This window comes from Chiroxiphia lanceolata, chromosome 2 (assembly GCF_009829145.1).
Source record: "Chiroxiphia lanceolata isolate bChiLan1 chromosome 2, bChiLan1.pri, whole genome shotgun sequence".
In the NCBI taxonomy this organism is placed as follows: domain Eukaryota; kingdom Metazoa; phylum Chordata; class Aves; order Passeriformes; family Pipridae; genus Chiroxiphia; species Chiroxiphia lanceolata.
The window spans coordinates 3203851-3228507 of NC_045638.1; the positions used below are offsets into that span (position 1 = coordinate 3203851).

At 45.5% G+C, this 24657-nt stretch overlaps 1 protein-coding gene across 3 annotated transcripts in view; it reads right to left on the bottom strand.

Annotated features, from left to right (window-relative positions):
* ERG (ETS transcription factor ERG) overlaps positions 1 to 19339 on the bottom strand; it is a 106801-nt gene extending 87462 nt beyond the window's left edge. For 2 of the 3 annotated variants that reach the window (XM_032678196.1, XM_032678194.1), the window contains exon 1: positions 19252 to 19339. In XM_032678196.1, the coding sequence (XP_032534087.1) occupies positions 19252 to 19290 (39 nt within the window). In that variant the 5' untranslated portion in view covers positions 19291 to 19339. Of the gene's footprint in view, positions 1 to 8189; positions 8221 to 19251 lie in introns of those variants that run through there. The other variant, XM_032678201.1, reaches the window with a different exon arrangement.
* Positions 19340 to 24657: the final 5318 nt, after the last annotated feature.

The window sequence follows — 24657 nt, forward strand, 5'->3', positions numbered from 1 at the left end:
TCAGGAAGACACAATTAATGGATAGGCAAGGCGGAAAACACATCCTACAAAGCACGTGGTACTGGGCAGCCAGCACCAGCCACACCACCTCCCTATCCGAGGGAACTCACAGAGCACTGGGATCTCACTGACATAAGTGAGGACAGGGCTTTGGCACCCTCTGCACCAAGTGATACTCATGGAAACTCTGAATGAAGCCCATGGCAACTGCTTTATGTAGTTCCCCCAAGTGAAGATATATCTGGAGAGCTGAGGAAACTGTAAATAGGAATTGGGTCATCCACATTCCCATTTTAGATCCAGCTTAGCTGGGAAACAACCAGAAGTCATCACCAGCAGACAGGTGTTTTTTTAGTGGTGGTTTTAGCCTAGGCCCCAGAAAACAAGATGCTGGCCTCACTTCAGGTTACACCCATGCATGGCTGTTAACTTTGGCAGTCTCCTCTGGAGAGGAGAAGGCTTCCTCGAGGGACAGAGACCAAACTATTCTCTCATCTTGCAAGTGAATGTTGAAGGCCATGCCTGGAGGCACCAGTGTAAAGGAAAGGGTGCTCACCCAGCTTCTTCCTGCTCCATACCATTCTCCTGGGCCAAAGGGATCATCTGGGCCCACAGTCCCTTCCCAGTGCCCACCCCACGTGCAAATGCAGACATGATACCTGAGAAGAAACTTCACAGGCTTATACAACACCTTGCAGGGCCACAGCAAACCTTGAGGCTCCCTCAAAGCATTTTTCCAAGGACAGCACTTGACAATGTGCCCAGAGACCTTCAGTGTTACAGTCACAGAACAAGAGATTTCCTCGGTCAGGAAGGAGTTAAGAGGTGGGTTTCTAATCAGTCACTGAGCACCAGCTCTTCTGTATTTCCTTTTCATGTTCCATTTCTCTATTTCTGAAATCTCTCAGCTGGGGCTGTTCAGCCTCCAGAGCAGACACTGAGAGGGGACCTCCCCCAGGTCTGTAGGGGCTGCAGGGAGGGGCAGAGGATGGACCAGGCTCTGCTCGGGGAGGCCCAGCAATGGCACAAGAGGAACGGGCAGGAACTGATGCCCAGGAAGTTCCAGCTGGACATGAGGAAGAACTTCTTTGCTGGGCAGTGACCCAGCACTGAACAGATTGTCCAGAGAGGGTGTGGAGTCTCCTCGCTGGAGATATTCCAGAACCCTCTGGACACAATCCTGTACCATGTGCTCTGGGATGACTCTGCTGGAGCAGGGAGGTGGGATCAGATGACACCCTGTGGTCCCTTCCAGCCTGGCCCACTCTGTGATTCTGTGTACTTCTCTCGATACAAGTTGAAAAATGAACATTTTTATACTGCAAGAGACAATAAATGTAAGCCAGTAAAAAATATTTTGTACAGCTATCTCAAAAAACATACATTGACACCAAACTCTACCAAACCCACCAGCAGCAGCACTAGGAATGATTCCATGGAGAAGCAGTACCAGGACACACATTAATCCTGTATCTGCTCCAGTCACCAAGCTCGGTCACAAGCACAGAGACCCAACACAACTGATTAGACACTCCAAAAGCTGATTATGGTATTAATTACCACCACTGCCATTTGTCAGCCACTGCACCACATGGATCACTGGCTGGTCCAGACAGAAGACAAATGAAACAGAAGCTCAGGACTTTCTGCAGAATAACTTCAAGAAAAGTTATCCAAGACAAAGGGTTGTCTCAGGATGCAAGTTCATATTTCACCACAAGTTAAAAACTGATAAGCAAAGAGTCAGAGACCAGGTTTCAGCATGGAAGGAGATTAATACAGTGTGTCTCAAAAGCAGTTTTCAGTATGTTTAATCACAGTGGTAGTTACTCAACGGCACGTATTTTTTCACATTACTTTTGCAGATTGATTTGTCATAGCACAGTGCTTTCTACTTGGCTTGGTGACACATTCTGTATTTCCTTCAGCTTATCTTGAATAACCTAAAAAAACCATGAACATGGATATCATCTCCAATCTGGTTGGGGCCTCGCTTCCCGTTTTCCAGCTCATTACTAAGCATATTAAATGCCAGATTTAGGATGTGATTGGAGACACCCTTGCTACTGATCTTGAGTGCCAGGCTGGAAAATTAATGTTAACTATGACTTTGTTTTCTCTTTCCTATCCATTTCTAATGGCTGACTGGATGTCACTTTTTCCTTCGACAAGAAAACTTCTTGAGCTTTGTTTTTTTTTTTAAAAAAAACCAAACTCGTTATTTCAGATCCGCTTTGTGTGTGTGTGTGTGTGTGTGTGTGCACGTTCTAAAAAACGTGGTACAAAAAAGACTTCCAATTTTCCTTTGGAAAATACATCCCACTTCATATCATTGATGTAGGAGCTGTATTTATAACTTTGCCATTGTTTATTATTGAGACTGGTTAGGTGTTATTTTTGCCCTGCAGAAAGGCCTGGAGGTGCTTCCCAGCACCGCTCTCATGTTTGTTTTCAAAACTAAGTACAAAGACTGTCACACTTAAATTCTCCACTTCCCTTGAGTCCATACATTTCTGTCCTGAGCAGCTCAGCCACTCCATTCTCCAAGCCTTTCCCAACTCCTGGATTAATACCATTAGGTCTGGGTAACTTGTTGCTATTTAATTTATCAGTTTGTTTCCAGCACCCCGTCTGTTGATCCTGGCAATGGAAGAAAAATGCTTTAAGGGCGCCTCTAGAGCAGATATCTAAAGCAAGTCACACACACATCCCTAAAAAAAATTCTCACTCCAGCAGCCAGAACTGGAGATTACAGCCTGGTTCATGGACATGAGCCACACCAAAACAAACAGGGAATCCAAATAACTCAGGTCTTTGTGCTGCTGAACGTACGGTACCACGTTAAACCTCTGTATAATTAGCACAATCCAAAGCAGATGTATTTTTTTTCTCCCAAATGGTAAATATTCATGAGCTTTATTCAGTTAAGGTGGCTGCTGGTCTGCTCCCAGCTGTGTGTGTTTGTGCAGGCACATGGATTGCAGTGGCTGCCCTGAGGACAACATGCTGCAGGCTCAAATATGAACCTGATCCACAGTGCAGAATCACAGAATCACAGAATCATTCAGGTTGAAAAAGACTTCCAAGAACATCAAGTCCAACCTGTTCCCAATGTCCCCCTTGTCCCCCAGACCAGAGTACTGAGTGCCATGGCCAGGCCTTCCTGGGACACCTCCAGGGATGGGACTCCATCACCTCCCTGGGCAGCCCTTTCCAATGCTTAACAATCCTTTCCATGAAGAAAGTATTTCTGAGGTCCAACCTGAGCCTCCCCTGGCACAGCTGGAGGCCATTCCCTCTCCTCCTGTCCCTTGTTCCCTGGTAGCAGAGCCCGACCCTCCCTGGCTCCCTCCTCCTGTCAGGGGGTTGCAGAGCCAGAAGGTCCCCCCTGAGCCTCCTTTTCTCCAGGATGAGCCCTCACAGCCCCTCCTGCTGCTCCAGCCCCTTCCCAGCTCCGTTCCCTTCCCTGCACACGCTCCAGCCCCTCCATGTCTCTCTTCCATGAGGTTCCAGAACTGGACACAGCCCTGGAGGTCCCTCAGCAGTGGCAGCACATGGGGACAATCCCTGCCCTGGGCTGTGCCCACACTATCCCTGATCCAGGTGCCATTGGCCTCTTGCCTCCCTGGGCACACCCGGGCTCGTGTCCAGCCACAAAGACCAAGAGCAGCCTGGGGAGACAGACAAACCAGGGAGAGGAGCTGACCTGCCAGCAGCCCCCTCACCCTTCTCCCCCCAGCCCGGCATTATTAGGGCCGCAATGGGATCCATGTGTGATCCCAGCCCACATGTGCTCCGTGCTTCCTGCGCTCCCAGCCCTGCCGGGGCCGGGGTTTTAAATGACAGCATTTTATTTATATTTCTGCCGCCAGGGGCCCCACCAAGGCTTTGCTAATTCTGGACACCTGCAAGGTCCATGAAGGGAGCAGCCAGTCGGCACTGGGGCGAGAGGGAGGAAAAGCACCGGGAAGAGCAGTCCCGAGGATGGGAGTGCTGGAAGCAAGAAGGGAGCTGCTCCCTTCATTTGTTCTGGAGCATACAGTGATATTTTTTTCAGACCAGCCCCAAACCTCATTAAGTTTGGGGTTTGTTTGAGGTCCCCTGTCCCGTGGAGGATGGGGGGCCGCACAACCCAGCGACCAACTCCCAGGCTCCAGAAAAATTCAGGGGGTTTGGTTCCCTTCTGCCTTGAGCACATTAAACCAAACACAGCCAAGCAAAGGTGGGGGAGGATCAAACCTGTGCTGAGGCGAGCAAACAAAACTGCTTTCTCCAAAGCTCTCCTGATACATTTAATATGGCTGGGGTTTTTGGAAGCTATCTGTCATTTTCGTTTGGCTTAAATATAGATCAAAAAATCCCTTGATCCCAAGAAGGCACTGAGGAGGCTCAGTCAAGACTCCAGAAGGGATGTGCTCCTTAACTTGGAAAGTTGGCAGATGATTTAATTTTGTTAGCAAATTTGACAACAGCGCCATAGGAATTTTCCAAAAAATCAAAGAGCCCTTTCATAGGCTCCTCTCCCCAAAACTCAATCCAGTGTCTAAGAATAACATTCAGCCCTCATTAATTAATGATATCAGTCCGAATAATGTCAGATTGCCTCAGAGACCTCGCTGGGACGGATGAATCACACCCTGCTGGCTCCAAGGCTCTCCCTCTGACAAACTGCAGTGTGTGATGACGTGCTGCTTTGCCTGGAAAGCTCTCACCCACCAGCCCCAGCAGCTCTCAGCCCCTTCTGAGGTGTGTGCTCAGTTCTGGAGCAGACTGAGGTTAATGGGTCTCTGAGATAACACTTGGCTCCTCAGGGACCTGTAGGCTGATGTCACACCAATGTGCCTCTGCCATGGGCAGCACCAGAGCTGGTCCATGCTTCCCTAGCTTGGTTATCTCTGCTGGGCACTGAGCGATACACCCTGGCTGTATCAGGAAGGAAAATATTATTTTCACCCCCGTTAGGTGGTGCTGCACCTCCCCATGGACTTTGTGTGATGGATTAGCAAGAACGGACTGCAGAGATCCACTAATTTTTGAGATTCAGAGCAGAGTCAAGATCACATCCAACAGCAAAATGCCACAAAGAAATATATCTGTGATTCTGGCTTTTACCAGAACTACAAACTGAGATTTCTCACAAGACCTACTCAGCTGATACTGTTCCAACATGGGGAAAGATATGCCAGCTGTCTCTATAAATGTACAATTTTACTGGAGCCGTAATTATGTATGAAAACATCCAGACTGCTTCCAAAGTACTCTGTCTTAATATTGATATAAAATTGCCTTGTTTCTGCTTGAAATGTAATCACAAATCCACGACTCAAGTCTTCATGTACCCCCACTCTGCTTTCTTCAAGAGCTGAAAGCAGTGACTCCTCATCAGTCATGAACACGGGGTTCAGCAACATTTGTGTGTCACCATCTTTTTACGTAAACGCTGCGTTCCTGGGCCTCGTGAAAAATGCACAGGCAAGAACAACAACCACGTTGTTTAACACATTCAAATAAATGTTTATTCACAGATGTTCTGGTGATGGCCATGGCTGGTCAGGAATGAACATCATGTCCAGTCGCTGCACCCCAGTTCCTCATGGAACAGCCCGATCCTACCACGCGACACTGAGACCTGAGCTGAGCTCAGCCTAAACACCAGCTCAGCACAAACACACGTGTGGAACTCCCTGTGGGATCCCGATCACCGGGGAGAAGTGTCAGAGAGACAAAGCTGGGACTTGTCTTTCTGTGCAGTGTTTGTTTATCCGCCGCACACGTCGCGCCCGGTAACGCGAAGCCACCAGTTTCAAATTACAAATATACCATAAATGCCATAAGTCATTTATTTTTCTGCCGTGCCTGGGAGAGCAAATTTGGCACTTTTTAAAAAAAAAAAAAAATCTCCTCTGATGCTGATGTATTCTGATTGCCACTGCAAATATATATGTTTTTGTTAGGCATAAGCAGCGTTTTGATGTGACGGCCAAAAGCTCTCAAAGGGTTTGGTGCTGAGGGGTGGGGCCTCGAGAAAGGCCCATCAGACTTTGGGACCCCGGCCACAAACAATTTTCTGTTCAGTAGGACTGGCCTGAGAACAACTTTAACGTGCTGTTTACTCTAAGGCGTGTTGGTCCCAAAAGCGACTGACAAGCTGCACGCACGGACACTCGTGTTTGGGAGAGGTGCTGCCAAGCGAGCCTGTAAAACCCATTAAACCCAGAATTTGTTATTTTCCTAAAACGTCCTGAAAAATTACAGTGGGTGATCGCCTTCTGAAAAATCTGGTAACGTTAATTTCACCACTGAAATATGATTTCTTTTAAAAGCCCCTGCCATAGGATCCACCCCAACATCTGGAGAACAGAATCCAGGCCGACAGACTAATGCACATGTGGAGGAGTGTGTCTGCTCCTTTGCTGCTTCTCAGGACAGACACATTGTCTCCCTCTCCTTCTCCCTGTCCCCTCCTTTTCTTTTTCCTTCTTCTTTTTTTTTTTTTTTCCCTTCCTTTAATAAGACTACACATGTCTCCCAGCTCTGCTGAGAATGTGACCAGTGTGTGATATTGCCTTGCGTCGACACACAACGTCTGGCTTAGGTGATACCAAGCGGTTGCTGCCCTGGCTTTGAATGCTTTCTAGGTTATTAACCAGCACATCTGGCTCTCTCCCTAGGAGGGTGAGTTCTGCAGTGCCCCAGGAATTTCTTTCATACACCACTTTTATTAGCTTTTCAAAAGAATACGGATTACCACTGGAAAGGAAGACTTAGGTCGTTTGCGAACATATTGGTCCCCAACCTGTTTGCCATGTTTAAAAAGCAACAATGAGAAAAGCCCATTATCTGATTTTCAGAATTAATCTTCCTTCATTTTAGCACAGCTTTATTGCTCTTGGTCCGCTTTGCTGAAAAAATGGCTCGTGATTTGTGATAGAGAGAATTTAAAACAAAACAAAAAAAAAATCACAACATTGCAGAAAGCCACAAGGATAACTCAGTTTGGAAATGAAGCACCCAAAACATTAATTTCTAATCCTGTTTTTCCTGCAGACCTCACTCCATCACCACAGAAGGGAAGAGAAATGTGTTTCAGGCTTAATCAAAAGAAAGAAGTGCACCATGTAGCTCCAGAGAGCAAATTTATCTGCTTTACCCCCACATGGAAGTTACACAGGACGTGAAGTTTGAATGCACGAGTGATATTCCTGTAATTTCCCATCTGGACATCCCTATTTCAGTAATGTTAGAGTGGCCTTTTCTGTTTTCATTTATGTCACTTCCGAAGCCGTTTAAGACAAATGGGAAAACTACTTTTCTTGCAGAAAATAGATCCATGTGGGGCAGTTACAGAGGGAGCTCTCCAGGGCTTTCCTTCTACCTGGTCAGTGAAGTTCAGCATTCCTGGCCCAAGCTCTCCTGAAGCAAACCTGGAAAAAACTGCCTCCTCCCCTGCCTGCCAACCCACCTGGAATTCCACCTTCCCAGGAGGAACCTGCATCACCTGCCACTGCTGAGCACTCCATAAGTACAGACAATATTCTCCATGCAGAGCTAAGTAAGTACAGAAAAAACCAGTTTGCTGGACTTGCTAATCAATCTCTTCTTGAAGCCACATGAGGCCACATTTTCAGAAGCTGTTGGCGCTCACCAGCTCCCATTGCTCCAAGTGGGAGCTGTTTGGCACTCACAGCTTTTGAAGGGCTGATACTTCATGGAGGTGTTTAAATGGGAGCTCTGCTCTCCACTAACCTTTTGCAATTGCTTTTGGCTGGGCTGATCATCCAGAAATATCCCATTGCAAAGAGCAGTGTAAGCACTCACAGAAAGTCTATTTTAAAACCAGGCATAAATAGCCCCTACTCCTCCAGCCAGGGAAAAGAAACAACATTCTGTGATTTCCTCAACCAAGGGAGACAGCCAGGCAAAAAGTTCACAAACTCCAGTAAATTCATACAATGAAAACAAAACAAAAATTCCTAATTATGTAAATGAAAACAGTGAATGCTTTCAAGAATGTCACAGCCTTACTTGGGAGATTTCTGCCAAACAGAACAAGAATTCGAGTCCATCAGATAAAATCCCGACTTCTTTAGATCAATATCAAAACAAAAGGGATGCCCAGTCGCAACTCTCAAGCCATAAATTTTGGTATCAGATAAATTACAGGTAACAAAACACAAAGATCTTCTCACCTCCTCAGGTCTGAATCTTCTTAGAAGCCCACCTTGGCAGCATTAGGCTTGGCATTATTCAGTCAGCTCCAGGCTTAAAAAATAACCCCGACTCGTTTTGGTCCACTAAGGCTCATGGAAATCCTTACAGGGCTTTTTGCTGCGCTTGCCTATAAATTGCATTGTCTTCTGAAGGCTTCCTGTCCTGAAAACAGAGGCACTAGCACAGAGATTCAACTGAGATTGTTTTCCCCCTCTTCTGCTGCTTTTATTTAACACACACACACAAAAAAAAAAAAGGGGGGGGGGGGGAGAGAGAACTGGTAGAAGTTCCTTACAGGAGTTGGAAGAGGACATCTGCAGGCAATTTAACATGAGGGTTTGTTTCTGTGTCAGCTGGCAACCCCTGGATAACTCTGTCATGTAACTTATATGCTAAAACATGATGTAGGACAACCAGTGAGATTGGGTAAATGTGGCAGCACATCAGTTTTATTTGATTATGATTTATACTTTTTTCGGAGGGAGCAGCCCTGCCATAAACACCATGGAAACAAACCCAACACTGCAACTATGAGGGCGTCCCACCCCAACAGCACTGACCACCAGACCCACCTTCTGCTGCAGCCCAGGACAGCCCCAACCTTCCTGTGAACAGCTTTTTTTCCAGGTGAAGAGGGGAATTTCTCCATTCCCTCCCAGCAGCCCTCTCCTGACTGAGTGAGGATCCAGCTCATCCTCCTCCTTCCACAGCCCAGAATGTGGAAGGGCTCGTGCAAGCTCAAGGCTGAGCCCACAGTTTGTGCCTCAGTTCTCTGCTTCCAAAAGGCAGTTCAGGAACACAGACCAGCTCTGCAGATAACCCAGCTCACCCAGTGCCCCCACTCCATGTGTTTAACTTCCTCCCAATTAGAAGAATCTGGTCAAGTGAGGAATGTTCATCCATTCTGGTTCCACTCCTGTTCTTGCATCAGATCTTACATAGTTTGGCATTTATAGCTCTGCATTTGAACCGAGGCACTGATTAGATTCAACTGGTAAAATTACCTTCCTTCCCCTCCCTCTCTGTGTGCATACTTTGGTTTAGATTATTAGTAATTTAAAAATCAATCTTGCAGTTAAATGTTTAATGGTATAATTGCTTCTGTTGCCTAAATTTGTTTAGTTTGTGCTTTATTAGCATGTAATAACTGGAAGTATATTTTCCCCTGTCTGAGTTAATAATGTCTCTGTGATGGCTGACACACTCTTTGCTGGCTGGCTGCAGTTCTGGGACAATTCTGGAAAAATTGGAAAGATTTTCTGAAGCTGTAAGTGAGGAGTCAGTGGGTCCATTTAACTGAATTCTCAGTTGGCCTCCAACTGTGTTTTAAATAATTTTTTTTTTGTTTGTTCTGAGTTCATTTTGAGGGCCTCTTAGTCTAACTGTTGGGCAGTAAAGCTCTGCTATCCCAGACTTGGACATGTGTGCCAGCTGTGTCACACAGAATCACTGGATGGGTCACACTGGAAGGGACCACAGGGGGTCATCTGGCCCAACCTCCCTGCTCCAGCAGGGTCATCCCAGAGCACATGGCACAGGATTGTGTCTAGATGGGTCTGGAATATCTCCAGTGAGGAGACTCCTCACGCTCTCTGGGTGATCTGTTCAGTGCTGGGTCACTGCCCAGCAAAGAAGTTCTTCCTCATGTCCAGCTGGAACTTCCTGGGCATCAGTTCCTGCCCGTTCCTCTTGTGCCATTGCTGGGCCCCCCCAGCAGAGCCTGGTCCATCCTCTGCCCCTCCCTGCAGACCCTACAGACCTGGGGGAGGCCCCCTCTCAGTGTCTGCTCTGGAGGCTGAACAGCCCCAGCTCCCTCAACCTTTCCTGATCCCAGAGATGCTCCATCCCTTCAGCATCTCCACAGGAGAATCATCTTCCAGCAGCTCCATGTCCCTCCTGTCCTGAGGAGCCCGAGCTGGACCCAGCCCTGCAGATGTGCCTCCCCAGGGCTGGGTAGAGGGGCAGGATCCTCTCCCTGACCTGCTGGCAACACTCTTCCCAAGGCACTCATGTCCATGCCACGCAGCCCACGGTGCTCTGCAGCCCTTGTTCCCGGATTTTCTCTATAGACAGGAGGGGCCTGCAGGTTCCTACCTGCTCACCTACATGGGTTCCTTTGCAAGGATGCTCTGGGGTAGGGAAGAAGGCAGCAAGGGCTGTGTCCCAAGTGCCTTCAGACATCACCAGTGGTCCTGCCCTGCAAATCTCCATCCTGTCCTGCCATCCAGAGGTACTGACTCAGCTTTGGGACACGGCTGCTTCCACACAGCCTGCCGTCTACTCCCTGCTTTCCTAAGGATTACTGCCCATGTGTAAGGCGTCATCTTCACATGATTACATTGCTCTGGGATTGGAGTTGGCTTGTTTCAAAAAGGCCTGGGTTTACCCCCAGTTCCATGGTACATATTGAAGTTATGCCACGTAAGATGGGATGGAGTCCATTGAATAAAGAGTAACCTACAAGTCCTCCTTGTGCTCAATGAACCTACACTGAGTCCTCATGGAAACGGTGGAAAACACAGGGGAATTCCCAAGGACAATTCACCCCTTCCTAATACAGGTCCCCACCCTTTCTTTAGAAAGGGAATCCAGAAGCTGCTTAAACTGAATGAATGGTTTGCATTGGAAAGGACTTTAATGCTCATTTCATTCCAACCCCTGCCATGGGCAGGGACACCTTCCACTAGCCCAGGTTGCTCCAAGCCCTGTCCAGCATGGCCTTGGACACTTCCAGGGGTCTAGGGGCAGCCACAGCTTCTCTGGGCAACCTGTGCCAGGATTTCTCCCACATTATTCACAGCCTGGACATGCCAGGTTTCTGGGATCTTGGAAAATGTCTCTATATAACCAACACAAACAAATAATTCTTGTCAGCTCATCCTGGAAGGCTCACGACACTCCACAGATTTACCTACCTCCTTCCCAGTCCTGTTTTGTTGAACTTGCAAGAGCAGGTTACAGTGTCCCACCAAACTTTCACTGCTCTGCAGGAAGGTGATAATGATTGCCAGCAAGTTTATCTTTGATCCAAGGTAATCACAGACAACATGAAATACACAGTGCACATGTCAAACACTCTTTTAAGCCCTGGCAGCAGAAGAAATTAATCCCTTCCATATCAAAAAAAACCCAAAGCCTGGAACAGAAGTACTGGCTTAGGGTTGTAGGAGGTGGAGAGAGACTATTTCCAAGGGTCTGGAAGGGGGAATGGCTTCAGACTTAAGATTAGGGTTGGTTAGGAAGAAATTCCTCCCTGTGAGGGTGGGGAGGCCCTGGTACAGGTTGCCCAGAGAAGCTGTGGCTGCCCCTGGATCCCTGGAAGTGTCCAAGGCCAGGTTGGATGGGGCTTGGAGCAACCTGGGCTAGTGGAAGGTGTCCCTGCCCATGGCAGGGGGTGGGACTGGATGATCTTTAAGGTCCCTTCCAACACAGACCATTCTATAATTCTATGATAATACAGTAAAACTCACCCATATTAGTTGAGTTTAACCATGTTGTAAACATGGAGGGCAACATTTGGGTCTTACAGACAGTAAAAAGCTGTAATTCTGAGCAGGACCTGGTAGTGAAGGAACACGGACGAGCTTCTTGGGAACAGAGCTGGCTGGCAAGACAGATATGGGATTTTAGGGGGACAGCAGTCATCCTTTATTTGATAAATGAACAAAATTGCACCATGAATACATTTATTGCAGAGAATCAGTTTGTCTTTCTAATGAAACATGTTTGTAAATACCCAAATATTGGCTACTGATGAGGCAAAGAAGTATTTTTCACAAGAATTTGAATTTTCTTGGGAAAGAACTCTGAGAGTCTGAAAATGTCCTACAGAACAAGAGTGAAACTCTTATGGCAAATGATAAAATAGCAAGTTGGTGAAAGGTATCTATTCAAATGCCCATAACTCTTTATGAGGTAATGTCTGTATTAATAATCTAAAGAAGGGGGATAAAAAACCACATCAGCAAAAGATATTTCAGCCTAAAGTCGACTTTGGGACATCAACGGGATTGGTGAAATAATCCTAAAGAGTCTTGAGGAGACTGGAACAAGAAATAATGAAACAAGATTTCAGATTTAAAGAGGATGGGTTTTAGAACAAGTTTGAGATTTTTTAAATGGGGGGGAGAGAGAGAGAGGAGGAAGAGCAGGGAGAGTGAGAGAGGGGAGAGATTCATTTTTTAGCAGACAAAGCACATCACCAAGTCCAAGAGAATAATCTATCCCTGTCTGGGATGCTGGAGCAGCAGCCTCTGGAAAATGCTTTTCAGGCCTAGAAGGGATAACCAGAAGGACAACAAAGTGGTCATTTGTGACCACATTTGTGACCAAGCAGCAAGTACAGCCAGAAGCAGGGCTGGATGCAGCGAGGAGGGGGGAAAGACTGTCTGACCCCACCACCTGAGAGGGACTCTGACCAGAACTAATGTGGACAGGCTGTGGGATGCTTGGCAACCTCCCCTCAGCTCTCCCTATAAATCTCCCTCTTCAAGAAGGTGAGGAGGAGCAAAACCAGGGTGAAATTAGGGAGTCTGAATCCCTACAGAGCTGATACACAAAGAGGGAATCAGAGTGGCTGAATACAAGGAAATCCTTCCCGACAACAAGTCAAGGGGAATCATCCCCGAAGAAGGCTAAAGATGACCCATTGCTTGGGATATCTGTGGCCACATCAAGGCAAAATACAAACTCAGTGTATATTAAACTGTAATCTCTGACTTGCTGGGAGATAATCCCCACACATCCTCAGCATTTGCACTGCAGATTTGTGCGAGGACTGTCCTGGGCAGGTGGTTTCTGTAATTTTTCAAGGAAGCAGGAGACTGTCCTTGCAGCCTCTTGGAATCCCAAGGCTGCCCAAGCACCACACCGATAAGATTTGGGAGCCCTCAGTCCCACTGAGGAATAGGAACAGGAGGACTCTTCTATCTCAGTTCCCCCAAAGTGTAACTGTTTTTGTTCCTCAGTTTGCCTTGTCTGTCCTTCCCAACTCCTGGTAACTTCTCCCCACCCTCAGCTTCCCACCCCCGCTCTGGTTTTCCACGACCATCCATTTTATGATTTCTACCCATGAGCACCAGAAATGCCCAGACTTTTAACTGTCTGGCAGACTGCAGAAATGAGATTTAAACACATCTGACTCCGTGTAACAGAGGGTTAGTATAAAGCACAGCTATCAGCCAGAGCATTGAAAATGCATTTGGTGCTCTTCAGTTTGCTCTTTCCTGCTTATGAAAAAGATAATTTTTGTTTAAAAACGGCCCCACTTAAGGAATTATCCATGCCATTAGTTCCTATAACAATAGAGATTAAAGTCTCTAGACCATCCCCTATCAAAAAAACATACTCTTCTTTGAACATGTCATTGACACTGTTTTCCATCTGGCTGTTGGCAGCAGTCTTGGATTTGCTCCGAATTGCTGAAAGTTCATCAATTATAGCACACAGAAGCCATTATCTCCCTTTTCCTTTAGCAAGGAGGTATTTGCTCAGGCAGACAGAAGAGGTAGAGTTCAAGAGAAAAGAATAAAAAAAAAAAAACAAAAAGAAGAAAGAATTTCCCCACTGAAACTCTATGGCAATCTCTTGGTCACAAGCCAGAATTCTAGGCTTCTGAGAAGTAAATCACAATTTCTGCTTATGAGGACATTCTAGCATTCAAAACCGGTAGTGATTCTGGAATTATTACAGGTAATGCTGGGGGAGGATGGAAATAACACACCCAGTTTGAAACCTGGAAGTTTGGGGGCTCGGTGAATGAGCACAGGTCGCAGGAGTGTCCCCCACACTCACGATAAACTCAACTCCTTTACTCCCTGAGAGCACGGAGCAAACCGTGGCTGTTGTTCAAACAAGACCTAACAACTGTGAGCCAGGCAGCACAACCAGGAAGGACCACAGTGACACTGAGCCACTGGTGTCACCCTGTCAGTACAAAAGCAGGGGGAGAGCTTTGAAAGCTCCACCAGAATTAGGAATGAAGGCCACAGTGAGGGGCGAGTGAAGGGGGTGGGACTCACAACGCTGATACTGGTGCTTTTCCACATCTGTCACAGGGGACATTTGTAACCCTGCAGGCAGCAGCCCATCCCACAGCAGCTGTCAGGCAGCCAGTTTGCAGCCCAGATAACTCCCAGCAGCTTGTCCCCCCCCTGTGCACTGGGTCTGAAGGCACCTTCTCACAGTGAGAGGTCACTGCAGGCCGTTCCTCCACGGGGTCACCACCGATTCATACCTGTAGGAGGCTTGGCTCATTAGCCAACAGCTCCCAGGAGCAGTTATTCCGTATTTTCTGGAAGGATGGCAGCATGTTATCACTCTGACTCCGGTGGTGACATCCTGTGATCCAGCAGTGTTACATATCCCATATGGATCCATCCGGGCTGCAATGTGTCTGCCCTTAGCTCACTTCACGTGGGACTTTGGGCAAAGCTCTTTGTAGCCTTGGCTCGAGTTTCCCTGCTCTCACTCCCAGCTGAGCTGCCCAAATATCATTTTATAAGCAATGAAAGAAGTGCTTTAGCAATGCAAAGAATCTGCAAAAGACCAGGCTTCCAGCTCAGTAAAGACCCTAAAAAGAGGTGGGAGTAAAAGCCTGGTTTTATCCTCCTTATCCTGGAGGATAATAATAATTCTACCATCCTTCCCTTCTTGTCCCTCTGCCTATTCAGGCAGAGACTGCATTGTGCATGCAAAACTCCCAGCACAACAAAGTCTTGGATCCTATTTAGAGACTCTACAATTCCAGGAAAAATAACAGATTATATCAGATCCAGAATATGCTCCTTAACAAATAATACCAGCTAAAAAAAAATCAGATTTAACCCTAACACAACAGATTGGGTACATCCAGTAGCATCTCTCAGCTGCCACCAATTTGAAATCCAACATATCCTTTGGCCAACAAAGGAGTTGTGAGATCAGGTTTTGTAAGACTTCCAATGACAATATGGGATTCTGTGCCTGGAAATGTGCATGTGCCACCATAATCCAGGCAAAATTCAGGAGTAATTGTCAGAAATGGCTACAGAAATGGAACAATTCTTTTATTTCACCTGAGACACCACTCACTGCAGTATTAGGAAGAGCTTCCAGGTTTGACAACCCCAGTTTGAAAGATTCAGAGGCAACAACCTCAGTTCCATCCACAGAACAAAGGAGGTTGTAGGGACACAGAGCAGCTCAACTTGGCCCAAAGTGTTTGATGCCCTTTGAGAATTTTTTTATTAAAAATATCCTCTTTGATCAAGGTGTCTGGAAGATCAAGTGTTCCCATCTTTCAACTCCTACAGTGCAAAAGGAGGGTTGCAATCCACAAGCTGCTGCCACTCACCTGCCTCTTCAGTCATCCCAAAATCATCACCAAGGAACAGAAAAGTCAGACCATGTCAATACGAACAGACCAGATCTTCCACCAACCTTGATTCAATGAAAATCACACCCCTTTATCCCAGGACAGACACCATTCCTGATAAATACAGTAATTTTTTTGCATACAAGCCATACCCTGGAGTCTTCCTGCCAAGTGAAGGTCGAAAGAACAGCAGTAACTCATTTTTTCTGAGAATTGTTTCCACAAAATCCCCTCACAGTGATGGAACAAGCTAACTAAAGTCAAACAAGCTTTTCATCTTTGCTAAAACCAGAATTAAACCCTTAAAAAAAATAAAAGGTTTACTGAAGGGTCAATATTCACACAGCATAAACCACTAAAGCTAAAAGATGCAAATCTCAGGCAGCATTTCAGAGTGTTTCTGTGACCATGGTTGTAAGAACTGGAGTTTAATGATAACAGAAAAACAAAAATACGACATTAAAATATGTGTAAATAACAGTCTTGCCCGCACAAAGTGACAATTTTATCAATGTGAGTAATCTTACTTATTTCACTCCTCTCACAGGCACTAAACATGTGTGGAACTGCTCGAACATCAGGTGTCAAAACTCCCCAAATTTTGCTGAACTGGAACTGAAAGTCTGAAAAGATACAGCCTTTTTCTTGTCCACATCAAATGTTTCTTTCCTGGGCAAAAGTCTGTGACTCAAGTGAAATCACACCTTAGGGAGCAGCAGGAACCCAACTTGACCATTTCAGTGATGGGTGCTCCACTCGAGCTGAAAAATCCTTAGTAACCCTGGGATGAAGCTGCCCAAACAGAACGAGGACGCACACTTTAAGGCTTTCAAAACATTCCCACAATTGGATAGGATCTGCCTGGGTGCTGGAAATCAGCTGGTCCCATTTCTCATTCGGGAATGGAGCACAAGAGCTGGGAGAGCTGCTACGTTTTCTCCTGGTAGGGGGAAAGGTTGATTCAGAAATAGCACATAACAAAAGTCACACAAAGCAAATGAAATCCCCCTTTCTAGAAAAAAAAAAAAAAAAGGCATCTCTGGGTGTTCATATTGCCATATTAATTTTTTTTTTTTGCATTATTTTTCTGCACATGTTCAGGCAGAAAACCTAAATGTGGGAATCTGTCAAATCTTAATAATCCAGGCAACTTTTCCTAGAAAGTGAATTTCCAAAGTCACACTCTAAATGTGCATGAATGAGGCTGTGTCTGCCTGTTCAAGGGAAGAAAAGAAACCATGTGACAGTTGATTAAACAAAACTGTATCAAGGATGACTGTAATGACAGCAATGAGAGATCACAGAATCCTAAAATCACAACATGGTTTGGGTTGGAAGGAATCTTAAGGATCATCCAATTCCAACCCCCTGCCATGGGCAGGGACACCTTCCACTAGACAGAGTTGCTCCAACCTGGCCTTGGACACTTCCAGGGATGGGGCATCCACAGCATCTTTGGGCAACCTGTTCCTGACCATCATACCAAACAGTCTTTCCCATGAATTATCCTTTATCATGGCTGATTTTTAAGAATGTTGTCATGTCCACTTTAAAAGCCTAAATGAACAGAGCACCCGTGGCAGCTTTCCAAAGAATGTGTTTAGACCACAGCAGACCCTGATGACATAAACAGAAATGGGAAGGGTTTGATGTCTGCTTGGCCAGCTCTCCTACCCCAAACACAGAGTAATTCCCTCTCTCTCACTCCCCTTTTCAATTTAACAACAACTTCAGGGGGATGTTGTGCTGAAAACAGGCTCCTACGAGTCCCCTTGAACACACCATTACAGAAATTTTAATGCAGCTCTCTTTTACTTGCTGTAATAAGATGCCATAACTCCTGTAGTTATAAAAACCTACTTTTGGGCACTGTTTCTGGCAGAAAGCACGAAACTGAGCTCTTCTGGAGGTTATTTCTGGTGCTGTGGATATTCAAGCAGCACCGGGAGGTACTAAATCCTCTTCAGGGTTTTGAAGTCTTACTGGTTGAAATCCAGATGATGAGACATGTTGAGGTGAGACTTTTTGGGGAGTCAGGGGGTATGTTTTTCTACTCTTTCCATAAAAACAGCCGAGGACCAGTAGGCTCTGAAAGTACTGGGCTTGGGAAACTTGGAGAGAGGGAAGGGACAAGCTCTCTCACTACTGCAACTCATCCTAGTATCTAAACACAACCCAAAAACAACACAGAGAAATATATAGAGAGGTTCTTTCATTCGCTACATTTTACATTAGAAGTGAGTGCTTTCAAATAATATTTAATTTTTATTCTATGCCTCGGTTAAAAATAAGTTGTAAAGTGAAGCTTTTCTACAGAGAGCTGCTGACTGGGAGGTGGAAGCCAACTGAGAAGAATTTACGTGGAAGAAGTTGCAGAAAATGTAACTTCAAGGAAAGACAGAAGACAAAAAGGCACTCAGAAAGAATGAAAGAAAAATTTTCACTTCCAGCCCAGTGTGGTTGATCTGTTTATTTGATTACAGCAGTGTTACTACACCAGCAGCACTTTCAGATGGCAAAATCAATGTGAATGAGAAAAACACAGTTTCATCATATTGTTTGTACCGAAGGATCTGATGACTTTTCCCATCTAAGACGTTGCTGTAAGAGTGTCTTTTTACTTTGCAAAAGTTACTGTTATTATCTAGAAGCAGCCAGGAAAACTTTTCCAAATAAAACCTCTAGATGATGGGATAATGAGGCAGGAACAATGTCCCCCAGAGCAGTTACTTTGTGAGGCTCAGATGCTACTTAGAATAGAATCATGGAATGGTTTGGGAGGGAAGGGACCTCAAAGATCACCCAGTGCCACCCCCTGCCATGGGCAGGGACACCTTCCACTAGACCAGGTTGCTCCAAGCCCTGTCCAACCTGGCCTTGGACACTTTCAGGGATCCAGGGGTAGCCACAGCTTCTCTGGGTAACCTGTGCCAGGGCCTCCCCACCCTCACAGGGAAGAATTTCTTCCCAATATCCCACCTAAACCCACTCTCTCTCGGTGTGAACCCATTACTACTGGTCTTATCACTACAGTTCCTGAAGAAATTTCTGTGCAATACCTCAAAACTACTTTTTTTCAGCAACACATCACCAGCTACACCTGCCAAGTCCAGCAGTTCCAAGTCTTCAGTGAAGAAGTATAAGCAAACACAGCAACAACAACAATAATAATAATAATAATAATAGAAACAATACAGTAAAAACAGTACAGCTCCTTCTAAAATGTGGCAAACCAGTTTTAAGGCATTTTAAACCATGCACTGAATCTTTTCAAAGGGATGCTTGTTTGAATTTTTGCTTTATGCTCTTTTTTCTTCTTCAGTTGAACCAAATGTCTGCCACTGGCTTTCATGGAGCGGAACCAGGAACACACAAACTCAACATTTTTCAGGTAGGTATATTTTTATCAAGCACACCAAATATTAAAGGTTGGTCGAGGAGGTTTAATTTTAGAAAAAGTTGTCCTTAAAATATCCACAGGCTTCACAGCAGATCACACAGGTGTCAGCAACAAAGACTGAAGCACTGACTCAGACAATAACATGTAAATATTGAGGAATGAAAGAGCCAGTGTTGGGCAGCAGCACAATTTATAAACAGGTAAGAAAACAGGGGGTATGAATACATATTCTTTAATTTTATGACTCTCCAAACATCTGAGGACACACAATAAACAGGAAACTAACCTTGATGTGAGCTGCTGGATCTGGGACAGTCTGAATCATGTCCTTTAACAGGCCAACGTGGTTACCAGGAGCTCAGATCCCAAGGCAGCTGCACAACCAAAGAAACAGAAGTCGTATCATTACATTTTAAAAGTTTGTTTTCAATAGAAATCTCTTATCTTTTCATAAGATAAGCACCTTTCCTTCCCCAGACCTCCCTGAGAATCAGTACAGTTGAAGCTTTGAGAAAACCTGTTTATGTAGAGTCTAAGATATATTTCATACAGGAGAAAACAGTCAGCCCTGAAATCCTCATGGGAAAATGGTCTTTATTCGTAATGGGTAATTAAGAAATAAGAACCTGGGATGTGCTCTGCCCCTGCACAGCCCAATTATTCATCTGAGATATCGGGGATTTCCACAATTCCCAATTTAGAAACGTGCAGCAGGACTGGGACAGATCTGGAGTTGATATAAATAAGCACCATATCACAAGAGCTGCAAATCTGGTCCAGCCGTTCAATTAACAGCACTTGGATGTTCTGGAATCCCCTGTCCATGTCCAGTAATACAGCACAGAGAGGCTGGGGCAGGTGGAGAGCATTTGTCTGCATGGGTAGGGGGTGGAAAACCATTAAAACCAGTTAAAATAACAATATGTAATGTAAATAATGTAAAGTCCTGCTCAGTAACTCAAACATCAAACAACTGCTAGTAAATTGGGATTGGTAACTCAAGACACTAGAAAATGTGGAAAATTCAGGAATAGGAATATTATTTAAAATAATCTTTTACTCCATTCTCCCTAAAAGCCTGGAAATTCCCATTTCTCACACAAGATGTTTTCTTCTGCCCGTGACCTTGAGCTTACCTTTTAAAGTAGCAAGGGACTCTCAGAGAAAAGAGATTTTTATTCAGCATTAACCATTTTTATTTCATTATCTCTTCTCACATCTGCACTACACTGGAAATCAAGTTGCAGGTAGATTTTACCTACTGATTTAGGAGAAATACCTATTTACCTATTGATTTAGGAGAAATACTGACTAACACTGAGCTGCAGCCCCCCCCAGAAGCACTGGTGTAAGGGAACCATCTATAAATTACGCAAGTTTAATTTAAATAAATTGCTCTAAAAAGTGCAATTGAAGGTATCACCATTTAGATCATAGTACACTTCCCCTTTATTACTTAAAACAGTTTTGCCCCACTTCAAATCCATGAAAACGAAGTAGTTCATTTGACGGCCTATTAAAGAAACCACCCAAAGAAGCCAAATTCCCATTTTGTCCCCTATTTTCTCAGCTATCTGTGGATAGTCAATTGGGATAAATGACATCACGGTTTTAAGTAAAGGTTTTTCTTTCCACACAAATATCTTCAAAAGCAATGGATGCTGATTTCAGCAAAGGCAAAATTTCACCAGCAGTGTTGTTCAGGTTGAAGCTGCTGACGTGGCTCTCGGTTCCCTCCCTCCCTTCTCCAGTAAATCCATGCCTGCCACGTTATTCACTGGATTTATGGGATTTGTATTTTAAGCTTTGGAAACATCATGCACGGGATCTGGAAAGTGCTAAACTTCACATAAAACGGACAGAAAAGTGCTTTGAACCCGGTGTCAGATCATGTTTGTGCTGTTTTCAGACTCTCAGCACTGTGGTTACCTCACCCCCAGCAAAGGAGCCCACCCAGGGAAGAGGGGAATTGTGCCACATCCCTGTTTATTTCAATCTCTGCTCCAATTCCAACAACACCCAGACAAAGGAAAGGGGTTCCAATGCTCCCTACAGAGCTCTGTCCCTCTCTGTCCCCCAATAAAATGCTGCTTTTTCCCCCTCCAGGACCAACCATGGGCCACCTTGCAGGACCTCCAGATTGCCCATCCTGCTCCAGCTCACAGAGCCACCGATCTGGGAATGCCTGGCAGGGATTCCTGCCTCTCCAGAGCTCCCATGACCTGCGTGGTTCACCTGACAGAAGCAGGATTTAGCTTAGGAAGCACGTGTCAAGCTCACAGGTGTGAACTGCATCCCAAAAATGCCCTGTGTCGCTCTGGGGTGGCAAACAGACCTTTCTTTCAGAGCTCCGACTTGCTTTTGAGTTAAAAACAAGCTGTCTGAACTCTTCCAGTCCCATTCATATCCCATCTTTCCCCAAGAAGATGGATTCTTAATGGAAGACAAGATGACAGAGAACATTTGCAAACCAGTTGCCAACTCTGTACCACGTGGTCTGGGAATCAAAGACGAGCAAATGTTGTCCAATATGAGTTGGAAAGATGCACATGGAACTGTTCTGGACATCTGATTTTTCCCCGTATTTCTGTGAACCTAAAAAGGGGGAATTCTGCTTTAAACTCAACCTTTGGCAGTGTATTCTTCTTTCTCACCTGGATATTCAATTCCAGCTACTCTAAAGTGGGACAAATCCTAGTTTGCCAAATGCATGAGTTTTCTCTTTTTACCTCTGGAAATTATGGTTTAAAAAAAAAAAATCTGTGACAGTTTTCCTTGCCTTTTTTTATTTTTCCCCCAAACAGAAATATAATTTTAATTATTTCAGCTCCACCTTTACTGGCTGGAATTAGAAGCTTCCAGACATCTGGTGCTAACTTGCTGAACCAGATGGTGTCTGTTGCCAGAACCTCCTCCACCCCCACCCCAAATTTCATGCTGGTCATGTTTGTGCTTGACAGTCTGTGACAGGGTCTGCACGTGGCTGTAGGTTCTGACCTGCATCCCCTGGCTGGCAGGACTCCAAGGCAAGAGCCAAAACTGACTCTAAAGCCTGGTTTAGAGAGACATCTCAGGAAACTGAAAGTTAAACACTTGCCTAAATGCCTTCCTGATTTAGGGTTATCCTGGAAGGATGTCTTGGACTGGCCTCTGAGAAACATGGTCCAGTGGAAGGTGTCCCTGCCCATGGCAGGGGGTTGGAATAAGATGATCTTTAATGTTCCTTCCAACCCAAACCATTCTGTGATTCTGTGATTCTATGGGAAGATATATCTGTAAACACAGAGCAGGTTTTCTTACAGTTCCTGGTGTCCTGAGTCAAGATTAGCATTTATTAGTCCAGCTTTAGCAGGACAGATCCCCAGGGCAGGGCATCGAACAGTGGGGACACAGCAGTCCTTCTGGAGCATCCCAAAGATGGACCCTAAAGCTTCTGCTGGTAGTGGCCAGATGCTTCTCAGTGCACTCCCACCCCACAATCAACAGGTACCCCCAAAATGCAAATAAACTGTATTTTAGTTAAATACTGGGGGGGGGCAGAGCGTGTCCTGAGCATTCCCCAAGGGATCTGGGAGAGAACAGGCAGGAGACCGCTGGGACAATAGACCAGAATCACATGTTCTGGGCACACCCCTGAGAAAAGAGGAGAGCTGGCATCAGGCTGTGGGCAGCACTCACCCCAGGATCTGGCTTTTGGGGCTGGTTTCCATCCCTTGACGCATCCGAAGCGTCACACAAGAACAATGGAGTTGGCGAGAAGTAACAATATTGCCGTTGAGATGGGAGACACATATTCCCCTCTCAGATTAAAATACCAAGATAAAAACAAGTTATTGCACGAAACCAGCCAGAGCTGGGCATGCCAGCACTACCCAGGAGAGGAGACAGATAAGCTCTAGAGCCTGTTGTCTTTCTGTACGTGCAACTGGAGGTTTTGGAGTTATATAAATACATCAAATGAATCAAGTGAAATTATGTACAGCCCTAGAGTTCACCAGATGTGAGTGCATTGTTCTTCCTTTCTACATTCATATCAAAAGGATCAAACCTTTTAATGCACACATATTTTGCCAGATTACTGAGGGGCTGAACGTCCCCTCTATACCAGGGGCACTACACAGCCCTGATGTACATTTTTGAACTCATGTTACCTTGCAGACAGAAATTTAGGTACATTCTAAATATTTTGGCATGATGTGCTCACCTAAAAAAGCCAGCAGGCTCCTCCTGATGTGTCCTACACCCTGCACTACTGCAATGCAAGAAAGCATGACCAGGCAGTCAGCAACGCCGACACAAAAAGGCTTCAGGTCAAACTCCTGGCAAAGTGATGCCCACATGGAGCAGAGCTTGGCTGCAGCAAATAAAGAAACACAGCCCGTGCTGCTCTTCTGACAGGGATGAATATGGCCCAAATCCCAGAATCACTTAGGTTGGAAAAGACCTCCAAGACCATCGAGTCCAGCCTGTGACCGATTCCCACCTTGTCCCCCAGCCCAGAGCACTGAGTGTCACATCCAGTCCTTCCTTGGACACCTCAAGGGATGGAGACTCCACCACCTCCTTGGGAAGCCCATTCCAAGCTTGATCATCCTTTCAGCGAAGAAATCCTTTCTGATGTCCAACCTGAACCTCCCCTGGTGCAGCTTGAGGCCATTTCTTCTCACCCTGTTGCTTTTACCCGGAAGCAGAGCCCGACCTCCACCTGGCTACAACCTCCTTTCAGGGAGTTGTAGAGAGTGAAAAGGTCTCCCCTGAGCCTCCTTTTCTCCAGGCTAAAAGTCCTTATCTGCACAGGGAATAATATGCAAAATACAGCCACAGTGTGTACCCAACCCCAGATAATGAAGGGCTGCTTAACCAACAGCAAACAAGATGCCCGAATCACTGGGCCAGATTCCTGGTGCACTGAAATCAAGGACAGTATTAAAGGGTTATCCAAGCACAGGCTGCACAATGAATAATACACAGTGGCCTTGCACCAAATTTCACCAGCATAACTTAGGATGTTTACCATTACTCACAGGAGGTGAATCCCTGAACAGTTATGCAGAATATCCCACGTGAGTGCCAGCAGGACTCTCTGACCCCCTCACTCTGCCATGCAACTGGACTGCTCACGTATTTTATAAGAACTGATGTCTTTCAGCTGTTGGAAAACTTTTGAGACATCCATTTCTGGATTGTTTTTTTTTCAGGAAAGTTCTTTTTCTGTGTCAGCACTGGTGAGCACTGGTGTAACAGAGAGAAAGGTTGGGATATTCAACAGGCAGAAGGACAATCAACCTGGTGTGCAGAAACAGCATAAGCTCCTGCTGCTGGAGGTTAAAGCTGCACTTCTTTGGTGCCCTACATATGGTTTTCAGCCTTTCTGGACACTTAAAATAATTTCAGTTATGGTGGGAGCCCCTGTATAGCAAATTTAAACCAAATTTAGGCTTGCTGCACTTTAGAAGTAGCTCACACATGTCAAGAGTTGCAAGGAGCACTTACAGAAAACCAGTGTGCAGTCATTCCCCTAGTGCTGCTGCTTTATTCATATCATAGGGCTTTGCTGAAATTATTAATTTTAGTTATTCAATTATTTAAATTAAGTCCTTGAACAGGACTAAGAAGAGAAGAGGTGAAATCCTCATAAACAGGACTTTTGCCACTGTTTCAAGCAATCCAGAAATTCACCCATCCTGCCTTA